A 12,179-nucleotide genomic window follows, 5' to 3' on the forward strand; every position below is an offset into this window, starting at 1 on the left:
AACTGTGGAACACGCGCGCTCACAGCGGGAAGTCCACAATCTCTGCATGCATGTCTCTACCAGCGCCGTCTCAAAAGCTTTTTTGCTCCCAATTCTCTCCCCACCCTCTCTCTCTCCCTCTCCCTTTTCTCTTTCATTCTCTCCCTCCCTCCAATTCATTTATTTATATCCCTCTTCTCCACTTCCCGGCCCCCTCAACGTGGAAGTCTTTGCGGGCTGAGAGTGAGATGATGTAAATGTTGATACTTTTCTTATGTACCTGACTCTCCGCTTTGCATAGGGAGCCTGCAATCTAGAATACAAAGCATTTCCATATAGAAGGGAGGGATGCACACCTCCCTACACATTTAAGCAGCATTAGGGAGTGTGTAACACACTATAGTAGACACAGCTATCGGACTTAAGTTTAATTCCCCCGAGCCCTGGTTAAAACCAATACTTCTCGTATCCAGCTGGGCCACGGGGCTTTCAGACACGCACGCAGACAGAGAGAGAGATGACCAATCAGTACAGACCACCTTTCTAATTTAATCCACGCGAGTTAACCAAACTCTCTCTCTACCACCTCAGAGTTATCCACTGGTGCTTGAGAAGATGTCCTTTTGTCTCGACAACGATGCTACGAAATCCCTCACAGTTGGAGTAATATTAGGTTTCGGGAGAGTTCCGACAATTGAAGGACATGAGCGGGAATGTGCACACACACAGACACGTTTGTGGCTTCTTACCTGTGCACAGTACTGTGATTTGGCAACAGCCACCAGCAGCTTGAGGATGGGCTGGGATTGGGAGACCAGGGCAGTGACCGCATGGATGACTGCCGTGAACTTGGGGTACGGTTTTATACCTGGAACATAAAACAGGTCAAAACATATAGTATTACTGGTAAGGTTTGATACCTACAATACAGACAAACATGATATTTGTTAAAGTTGGATGGCTGGAACACAGACAAACATAAAGTAGGATATTGACATCACTCGGTCTATAACTGAACAAAGGGACAAAACTATTGGTGATTGTCACAAGTTTAGCCTCTAGGCACATTTCTTCTGGCATTGCCAAACCATCAGTTTGTTCAAAGTCATTATCCTCAAATACAGCAGGCATAAAAAAACATAACGTTTCTATGAGTATTCATTCTAAACTAGACCTAAAAAATGGTTCATTCTCTGTATGTTTTCACATTGTAGTTATTGGTGGCTATGCTTTAGTATTTACTTGTAGGCCATTGCTTACATAAACAGCTGATCTATGACGTTATTATTTATGAGATGAAAGGAGACTCCTTATTAAATGATTGATCTCACAAGGTGTCCAATTCATATCCAGAACACCAAATCAATTTTAACTAAGGGGTAGAGGCATTGGCTCCTCATAATAACAGATTGGCTTCGGAGTGTCATTACGAGATCGATTCTCCCGTTTTATCGGTCTCATTTAGTCCTTCAACACGCCACCTTGTCTCTTTAAAACCTCCACATGCTTAATTGGTTGACTCCGTGAAAAACAAATAAAACTCACCGCGGGGTAATCTATGCTCGTCACCCTGCGATAATTGTAATATTTGCGCCTCGCACCGAGGTACTTGATCAAAAGGGTTGTGTATTGGAGGGAGCTGACTACCTGACTTCATCTACGAGATGACAATAGAGTTACAGGGGACAAGAGTCCCAAATAGCACCCTATCCCCTTGATAGTGCACTAGTTTTGAGCCGGGCCTATAGGGCTCTGGGTCAGAAGTAGTGCACTACATAGAGAATAGGCAGCCATTAGGACCGCTTAAAAAAAAGGCCTTTGATGTCACAGATTGTTACAGGGGCGCAGTTTGTGTTGGTGAACCGGCGCAGCGGTATATGCCGTGCTCACTGAGTGAAACGAACGACTGACTGACTGACTGACCATTAGGCGTGTCAACGGGCCAAACGCGAGCATCAATCAAGGGATCGTTGGAGTAACACGTTGTTATAGCCACTGTAACAAGTCAATTGACCCAGTGGGACAGCGTCTCGGCTACGGAGTCATTTAAGACTCTGTCGCAGCTGGAATCCAAGGTTCTAGAAACAGACACTTTTCCGTTCTTTTTTATTTATTTTTTACATTTGGACGGGGCTTAGCAGTATATCATAGGCTAAGGGAAATGTTTAAGAAGACACAAGGACTCTACCCATAACATAGATAGCATGTACCTACTACTTGACCAAACACACAACAAAATGAGATGAGATATTCTGGTGTGGCAAGGTAACTTCCCTTGTGTAGCCCTAGTATATATCTATAGCTCAAGACAATCGGTAAAGGACTGCTGTTACACAGATACTGAACGACTGGTGCTACCATGCAATGAATGCGATGGGGGAGTGGAGTTTTCCCCGAGCCAATGTGTTTCCTGCTTGGGCTTGCTCTTTAGGATCTAGAACGGGTAACTGTAAACAGCACTTTGTGACAACAGCTGGCATGAAAAGGCCATATAAATACATTTGATTGATTGATTGGTTGATTGAGAGGAGGGGGGGACTCACCTAGGGTGGCGTAGTAGAAGGGGAAGTCTCCCAAGTGGGCAGAGTACTGTGGCAGGGCGAAGAGCCCCCCGGGGTGGCTGTTCCACATCAAGGTGCTCCTGGACTCCTGCTGCAGCACCCGGTCCTGGATAATCTGAGGGCAAGAGGAGATGGGGAGGAGGTTAAACCAGTCCTTCCAACAGAACATTCATAGACACTAAAACACCAGTCACTCAAAACAGATACACCGAGGTTCTATTATTCGTTCATATACCACTAGATTATTAGCATTAGGTGTGTGTCCAGTAGAGAGAAACATTCTGAACGTTGCAGATAGCTGTATAATGTAATAAACCAGAGCTACCGTCCTGTAGGTGTTCGCTCCAACGCTAATCTAGCGCACCTCATTCTAATAATTAGCTGGATGAGAAGCTGAATCAGGTTAGTTACAACTGGGGTTGGATTGAAAACCTAAAAGAGAGTAGCTCTCCAGGAACAGGTTTGGAGAGCCCTATAGTAGACTGACCCTGTTTAGTACTCTTTACGTCAGGGTTTCCCAAACTTGATTTCTATACTTTATTTCTTGACATTATTTCTTGCCTTTATTTATATCCGCAATGCTCAAACGTTTCAGCCACTTGATGAAGCCCCAGTAATACAGCAAGACCTCTTAACAGGAGCCACTTACATACAAGACATCCAATTAAACCTGTAACTCAATATGGACAGCAGTCAGTCATAAAAATAGAAGCTGTGCCCAAAACATACTTCACACACAAAAGAACAAACCAGTTCAGTGGTACATACAGTGAAACACCAGTCAATCCAATGAGGAGTCCACTCATTCATTCCCCTTATAAATAGACCACAAATAGTCACTCACACATCTAAACACCAATACCAGACTGGCCATTTTCCCCTGTTGCATTCTGAGGTGGGGGATGCAATTTGCTGCTGATGTGGTATCGAGGCACGACAGAAAGCGATATTACCGCTGTGCCCTTGAGCAAGTGCTAAATTTCTTCCATAAAACATACGCAGGTTTGCAGTCGTGTTTTTAGGCTCTCTGTTGAATCCTACCGTGGCGGAATAGGTGGCGAGGTGACTTGGCCGTTAGCTTGGTAACAACGCGAAACGTCTCTGATGGTTGTGGATGGAAAGCGACGGTGGGCGGTAGGCGGCTCGAGAAGGGAGCTAATAATACCGCTGGAGGAGTCTGTCTTTGTTTATTTAGCTCCCCGTTAGCTTTCGCAGAAGCTACTCGTCCTGGGGTCCACAAAAAACTAAACGCGACAAGTAACTAAACACTTACGCACCGATAGTCACAAATTTGAAATAAAACTACATGCAAACAATACAAAAAAAGTTCCATGCGATCATGGCGCTGTAGAATACTTTAATAATATTGACAAAGCAATATAAAAATTAATCTGCAGAGGCGGGGATAAGAAACGAGAGGCAGTTTTCCACTGCTACGGCCCCTCAGGCCAGTCAATAACCATTTGCTCTCAGCCCAACAGATTAACTTGGAATCCTCTAGCCTCTCAATAAAAAGCACTCACCACCTTAAAACGAGGGCCTTAAGACCTTATGAAGGGCTATTTTTCTTGCATGGCTGAACTCCTTCCCCTTGAGCGTCCTAGCTGAGCATGATGGACGACTCAATCTAGCCTCCCAACAGCTAAAATCAGCCAATTAGGAGGATAATAGATAAATCCGCTCTGTTTTGGAAACGCACTGTAATTCCGTTTAATAGGTGTGCCGGGAATCGGCAGGAACAGGGAAGGCACCATTGGCTTTGTGATTGGTCAAAACTTCTCAACTTCCTGACAGGAAATGCAACGTGATTGGTTGGGCTTGCTCTCTTGCTTGTTTACTCGCTCACCAACTCAGTCGCCCGCCACACAGACGCTGGTTTCTGTGAGTGTGTGAAGCCGTGAGAGGACGACACAGGGAGTGTGTGAGGAGAGAGATTGTGTGTGTGTGTGTGTGTGTGTGTGTGTGTGTATCGGCCTAGATCTGCTGCAGACTGAGCGTGACACAGCCGAATGAATAACCCATACAGCTCGTTATCTCGGGAGCTGCCAAGGCAACGGCATTAACATACACTACATGAACAAAAGTATGTGGATACCTGCTCATCGAACATCTAATTCCACAATCATGGGCAATAAAATTGCTGCTTTAAAAGCCTCCACTCTTCTGGGAAGGCTTTGCACTAGATGTTGGAACATTGCTGTGGGGAGATGGTTCCATTTAGCCACAAGAACATTAGTGAGGTTGGGCACTGATGTTGGGCAATTAGGCCTGGCTCGCAGTCTGTGTCCCAATTCATTCCAAAGGTGTTCGATGGGGTTGAGGTCAGGGCTCTGTACTGTAGCATTAAGATTTCCCTTTACTGGAACTAAGGGGCCTAGCCCAAACCATGAAAAAAAACAGTTCCAGAACATTTTTCCTCCTCCACCAAACGTTATAGTTGGCACTATGCATTAGGGCAGGTGTTGTTCTCTTGGCATCCGACCAAGCCCAGATTCGTCCATGGTGAAGTGTGATTCATCACTCCAGAGAACATGTTTCCACTGCTCCAGTCCAATGGTGGCGAGCTTTACGCCACTCCGGCCGGCGCTTGGCATTGCGCATGGTGATCTTGGACTTGTGTGCGCGTGCTCGGCCATGGAAACCCATTTCATGAAGATCCCGACGAACAGTTGTTGTGCTGACGTTGCTTCCAGAGGCCGTTTGGAACTCGGTAGTGAGTGTCGCAACCGAGGACAGACAATTTTTATGCGCTTCAGCACCCGGCGGTCCCATTCTGTGAGCTTGTGTGGCCTACCACTTCGTGGCTGAACCGTTGTTGATCCTAGACGTTTCCACTTCACAATAACAGCACTTACAGTTGACCGAGGCAGCTCTAGCAGGGCAGAAATTTGACGAACTGACTTGTTGGAAAGGTGGCATCCTATGACGGTGCCACGTTGAAAGTCACTGAGCTCTTCAGTAAGGCCATTCTACTGACAATGTTTGTCTATGGAGATTGCATGGCGGTGTGCTCGATTTTATACACCTCTCGGCAACGGGTGTGGCTGAAATAGCCGAAGCGACTAATTTGAAGGTATGTCCACATACTTTTATATATAGTCCCCCCCCCCCCCCCCCTCCATCTCTCCCTTGAACCCTCGTATCTCCCTTAACCACATGTGGCACAAATACAACAAAACGGTAAGTCACCCGGGCTGTGGCGTGTTACAATGTCCCCCGCCCTCCTCCCCACCTTAGCACAGAGTGACAGCACGGCAGTGGGGTTAAGCCTGGGTGCCACCGCTGAGCTGGTGCCCAAACACTGAGACGTATGGAGACCTGTGTGTGAGATTGCAGCAATCCCAGGTTGAGACTAGTAGAGATAAAGGTGATTGGCGCGACAGACTAAAAGATGTCCATCGGGTTGGTGCGGCTAGCATGAATACTCAGATTGAAGATATAGATGAGATTGTGGGGCATGAGGCTAGTTTTTCTCCAAGGCTGTGTAGAAAATAGAGATACATTTGAGATTGGTGCCATGCTATGGCGTAGACCAGGGCGTAGGCAATTAGATTCAGCTGCGGGCCGAATTTGTCTGAGTGGATTGTCGGGGGGAACGGAGCATAATTATAATCATTTTTACACTGCAAATTGACACCAACTAACCCCAAAAAGAGATTGTATTCGAAAATAACTACAATTTCATACCTTGATTACATTGAGACACAATCACATTTTTTTAAATTCATGGGAATCATTTCTTAAATGAAAAATTTTGCTGAATTCCTGGTGATTGTAGTCTTTTATTTACCCCCTAAAAAAAATCACTTGCCGGACGGTTTTGGCATGCTGGCCGCCTGTTGCCGACCCCTGGTGTAGACTGTGCCCTATGAGCGCAAGACGTTGAAAAGACGTTGAAGACGTAATTTAGGTCGAAAATACATAAAATATATATGTATTTTCAACGTCTTGTGCTCATAGGATGATGCATTTGCATTTGTGAGGATGGCTGGTGGTGTGCGGATGGCTGGTGGTGTGAGGATGGCTGGTGGTGTGCGGATGGCTGGTGGTGTGCGGATGGCTGGTGGTGTGAGGATGGCTGGTGGTGTGAGGATGGCTGGTGGTGTGAGGATAGCTAGTAGTGTGAGGATGGCTGGTGGTGTGAGGATGGCTGGTGGTGTGAGGATGGCTGGTGGTGTGAGGATGGCTGGTGGTGTGAGGATGGCTGGTGGTGTGAGGATGGCTGGTGGTGTGCGGATGGCTGGTGGTGTGACGATGGCTAGTAGTGTGAGGATGACTGGTAGTGTGAGGATGGCTGGTAGTGTGAGGATGGCTGGTGGTGTGAGGATGGCTGGTGGTGTGAGGATGGCTAGTAGTGTGAGGATGGCTAGTAGTGTGAGGATGGCTGGTGGTGTGCGGATGGCTAGTAGTGTGAGGATGACTGGTAGTGTGAGGATGGCTGGTAGTGTGAGGATGACTGGTAGTGTGTGGATGGCTGGTGGTGTGAGGATGGCTAGTGGTGTAAGGTCAGTCTAGCATGAAATAGACACTTGGGAATAAACAGAGAGATTGCGGTGAGGCTAGCGTGACATTGGAACTCTGGAAGACAGAGGGAGATTGATAGCCGAGGAGACGGAGAGAGAAAATGAGAAAGAAAGTGTGTGTGTGTATGTGTGTGTTGTGTGAGTGTGTGTTTTTCTGTGTGTCTGTGTTTGTGTGTCTGTGTGTGTGTCTGTCTCACCTCCAGAGTAGTCAGCACAATCTTCTCCATGGAGGAGAAGTAGGCCTCCCACAGGAATTGGGTCTGCTGCCTCAGAGCTAGGATCTTATCCTGATGGATGGAGCGCACCGTGGACGGGATCTGGAGGAGGACAGGAGGGCGACATTGTTAGATAGAGGGGCTGGAGAGAGGGGCAGGGGGGGTGAAGAAGGGGACAACATGCCATGGTCGGGTCAGAGAGAGGGGGATGGAGGAGGACAGCAGGGACAGTCAGAGAGGGGAGGGAGGAGGGAAACGGAGCCACTAAGAAACAACCGTTTGAATTTTCTGTTGCAAAATGTTTTGCTAAGGTGTGTCTAGCCTGTAATGAATATGATCCCGGGCTGAGAGAGATAGTCTGTGAGTGGACTCTCCGATTCATTGCGTTAACGCTAATTATCATTGGCTTGCGAAACTAACTCCAACTTCCTTCATATTGCACGCAGAGACATATAAATGGTGTCCACGAGTTCCTCTGACTCTTGGTAAGTAGAATCTTGCAGTGTCCCTTTAAAAAGTGGTTGAGGGACGGAGGTGGTGGTTACGGGGATGGTGAGGGGCGTGCGTCGTACCTGCAGCAGGAGCCTCTCGTCCCCGATGACGGCCGCCGTGTTCCAGTTGATGATCTCAGAGAAGGGCAGCTCCCAACCGTTACTCAGCATCACAGGCACACAGGCTGCCTAAAGACAGAGATACACAACACAGGGAGAGAGGGAGAACAATAGATTAGGGACACGGAGAGAGGCGCGGAACAGAGAGATTTTTTTTTTTTTTAAAACAGACTTGGAAATCGATACAAGAAAACAGCACACAGTTGGAGAGAGAGAGAGAGAGAGAACGAGACAGTAAAAAGAGAGAGAGAAAAAAAAGAGCGAGGGAGAGGTAACCAAGCGGAGGCTGGCCTTTGGCAGTGGCGAAGTAGAGGAGACTTAATGGAGAGGTAGGGGAATGGCGAGAAAAGGAGAACAGCTGGTGCAGTGTGATGAGAGTTTGACGTAATGACAGCCCTGTCAATCAGGGGTCATAAAGGTGTCAGCTAAAACAGCACCGGCCCCCGGCCCCTGCTTTCGCTCTCGCACTCTGACTCTCTCCTACAAAACAGCACCGGCCCCCGGGCCCTGCTTTCGCTCTCACACTCTGACTCTCTCCTACAAAACAGCACCGGCCCCCGGGCCCTGCTTTCGCTCTCACACTCTGACTCTCTCCTACAAACAGACACACTAATACAAGTGAAGGCTCTTGCATTCACATTCACCTCTGACTCGCACACACACACACTCACCATGGTAGATAAATAGACACACACTCACCAAGGTAGACAAACACACACACACACTCTCTCGATGAGTGGAGAGGCTAGGAGATCTAGACTGAGTGGTGTGAGTCAGAGTGAAAGCGTAGGAGAGGAGAGAGATACAAGTGTACACTCTCTGTGGAGAAGTGTGCACTAATATTAGAGGTGATGAGTGTGGAAGTAGACAGAGTGGGAGGTGCACAGGTGTGCGACAGGTGTGAGAGGTATAGGTTATGAAGTGTGCACCAGTTGGCTCGAATCTGACAAGTGGATACACTGTAGGTCGGGATTGAAGGGCACAAGTATGCAGCTGTTGAGTGGTACCTGGAAAGTGCATATGGAGCGGGAGTAAGTGTGCTTAAAAGGTGTGTGGTAAGCGTGTGGTATAGGAGAGGTTATGAGCGTTCTGTGGTTGGGCAATACATCGAGGAGACGTATGGAGTGGGAGTACGTGTGGTAACGAAGTATGTATATAAGAGAGTGTAAGGGTTCTGTGATACTTGGAGGAGATTAAATGGAGTGGGTAGGACAGAGTGTAGAAATGCATTTGCTGTGTAAAGAGTGAAGTTGCAATGTATGGGGTTTCACTGTGTGAGAAAGACAGCGTGGGAACAAAACGTATGCACAGCACAGTGACGGGTGAAGAAAGAAAATGTGATAGTTACATATCATTTTTGGACTATATATACATATATTATATCAATACTTTGACTCCACCTATCGATTTGTAAGGTAGCATTAGCTTGAGCTAGTCTGCTGTACATGCGTCAAAAATTCCAGTATTTTTTATCCTATAGCTTGTTCTCCATCTTCTTTTTAAATAGTGAGCCAACATGTTTTCAGCACTTTTATTTCCATGACTGATCAAAACAAATTTTCTCAGGCTCTTTCTTGTCTCCGCAGCAGACATATAGTGAGAAATATGTTTGGAACATCAAATCGCAATACATATCGTATCGGCACCTCAGTATCGCGATATCGCATCGTGAGGTCCCTGGCCAATCCCAGCCCTACAGCACAGGTATTGGGATACATACTGTGCCTTTGGAAAATATTCAGACCCCTTGACCTTTCCTACATTTTGTTAGGTTACAGTCTTATTATAAAAATCGCTGAAATTGTTTTCCCCCCCCCCCCTCAATCTACACACATTACCCCATAATGACAAAGCAAAAACAGGTTTGAAGAAAAGTTTTTTAATATATATATATATTTTACTTCAATATCGTGTTCAGACCCTTTACTCAGTACTTTGTTGAAGCACCTTTGGCAGCGATTACAACCTAGAGTCTCCCTGGGTATGACGCTACAAGCTTGGCACACCTGTATTTGGTGAGTTTCTTCCATTCTTCTCTGCAGATCCTCTCAAGCTCTGTCAGGTTGGATGGGGAGCGTCGCTTCATGGCAATTTTCAGGTCTCTCCAGAGATGTTCGATCAGGTTCAAGTCCAGGCTCTGGCCGGGCCACTCAAAGACATTCAGAGACTTGTCCTGAAGCCACTCCTGCGTTGTCTTAGCTGTGTGCTTAGGTTCGTTGTTCTGTTGGAAGGTGAACCTTTTCCGCAGTCTGAGGTCCTGAACACTGGAGCAGGTTTTCATCAAGGATCTCTCTGTACTTTGTTCCGTTCATCTTTCCCTCGATCCCGACTAGTCTCCTAGTCCCTGCCACTGAAAAACATCCCCACAGCATGATGCTGCCACCACCATGCTTCACCGTAGGGATGGTTCCAGGTTTCTCCAATTGGGACGTTTGGCAGTCAGGTCAAAGAGTTCAATCTTGGTTTCATCAGACCAGAGAATCTTGTTTCTCATGGTCTGGGAGTCTTTAGGTGCCTTTTGGCAAACTCCAAGCGGGCTGTCATGTGCCTTTCACAGAGAAGTGGCTTCCGTCTGGCCACTCTACCATAAAGGCCTAATTGACGGAGTGCTCAGGGCTTGGTTTATGCTTTGACATGCACTGTCAACTGTGGGACCTTATATAGACAGCTGCCTTTCCAAATCATGTCCAATCAATTGAATTTACCACCAGTGGCCTCCAATCGAGTTGTAGAAACATCAAGGATGATCAATGGAAACAGGATGCACCTGAACTAAATGTTTAGTCTCATAGCAAAGGGTCTGAACGCTTATGTAAATATGATATGTTTTTTGTTTTTAATTAATACATTTGCAAACATTTAAAAAAATATCTGTTTTCGCTTCGTCATTATGGGGTATTGTGTGTAGATTGTGTGTAGATTGATGAGGAGATCGTTTTTATTTAATCAATTATTGAATAAGGCTGTGACGTAACAAAATGTGTAAAAAGTCACTGGGTCTGAATACTTTCCGAAGCCACAGTAGGTGTGTATCGAAGGCCACTCAACTGCAGTGCCTCCAGGAATCTTAAGGAGTCCATCTCTGTGCGTGTGTGCCTGTGTGTGCGGCCCACTCACTTGCAGTGCCTCCAGGAAGCGAAAGGATCCCAGGCGTCTGCCCCGAGGCACCAGGCAGAAAGTGGAGTTGTGCAGCATCTCTCTGTAGTCATATCTGTGGAGAAACACACATCGTCAGTACATGTCACACACACACACACACACACAAAGTAGAGGCTGTCAGGTTTCTCTCCTATAATCATACACCCTCAGGACCACATGTATACACAGTACTAGCTATGCTCACCTTCCGGAACACACTCACATAACATCACGCCCCGGTATACACTAAGTCCCTCAGCTGCATCATGTAACATCATTCATAGACAGGTACGGACAGAAGACAAATCTATATCTCCCATCACAAACACACCAGTTTCTCACTGCAGTGCAATTCCTCATCTCCCTCTCCCGCTTGCTCCGTCCACGCCACGCCACTCCTCTCTCCATCCCACTCCATCTCCTCCCCTCCATCTCTCCAGTGAGGTGTGCCTTATTGCTATCCAAACAGAATGATCAACCCTGCCAGGGGTAACGAGCTGTGAGTGACACCTGCTACCAAGAGGCAAGCTCCTGCTGCGGTGGGCGTGTGTGCTTAAACCAGCCACAGAAGGGGGGGGGGACTGTCTGTGTCTGCCCGCACGCTCTTAATCATGCCCAGACAGAGGGAGTAGCGTACAGGTGAAGTCACACAGGGTAGCAGAGAGTAGGTACACGAGACGGGATGAGACTATGAAGATGTTTTCCCATTTCACACAGACAGCCGTTTACTGGGGCTTTAACATCCACTAAGGCCCAGGAGAAAGACTTTCTGCCCATCTTTCTCTCTCGCCTCTCCTGTCATTGGGGGAATCTCAATTGCATTTCCTTGATTCCTCTTCTCTCCACTCTGACCTTCTCATCCAATTGGTTTTGAGGAGGCGGCGAGAGCTCGCGAGGGATCAAGGAAATGCAATCGAGTTTCTTCCATTGCCTTTCAGTCCAATTCTCTCTTAATCACATTCATAAAGCCCTTTTTTTTTAACGTCTTCAGTTGTCACAAAGTGCTTTTCAACTCTCCTCTCTATTCACTTTCTCTCTCTGACCCTCCTAACTCACTCCCTCTCCCCTCCATTACAGCCACTACTGCAGAACTTGCCAGGGAGAGTCAGCTAAAGACAGGTCCTTTAGGTTAGGAGGTTAAAAAAAGAGTGG

The 12,179-nt window shown here is 47.0% G+C and overlaps 1 protein-coding gene across 1 annotated transcript in view; it reads right to left on the minus strand.

Annotated features, from left to right (window-relative positions):
* Nucleotides 1-12,179, minus strand: part of ext1b (exostosin glycosyltransferase 1b) — a 108,989-nt gene that overhangs the window by 31,173 nt on the left and 65,637 nt on the right. Inside the window, exons 2-6 of the mRNA XM_014177609.3 lie at nt 11,007-11,100; nt 7,851-7,958; nt 7,261-7,380; nt 2,523-2,655; nt 729-847 (exon numbers count right to left, since the gene is read on the minus strand). Of these exons, the coding sequence (XP_014033084.1) occupies nt 729-847; nt 2,523-2,655; nt 7,261-7,380; nt 7,851-7,958; nt 11,007-11,100 (574 nt within the window). The remainder of the gene's footprint in view (nt 1-728; nt 848-2,522; nt 2,656-7,260; nt 7,381-7,850; nt 7,959-11,006; nt 11,101-12,179) is intronic.

This window comes from Salmo salar, chromosome 27 (assembly GCF_965601325.2).
Source record: "Salmo salar chromosome 27, fSalSal1, whole genome shotgun sequence".
In the NCBI taxonomy this organism is placed as follows: domain Eukaryota; kingdom Metazoa; phylum Chordata; class Actinopteri; order Salmoniformes; family Salmonidae; genus Salmo; species Salmo salar.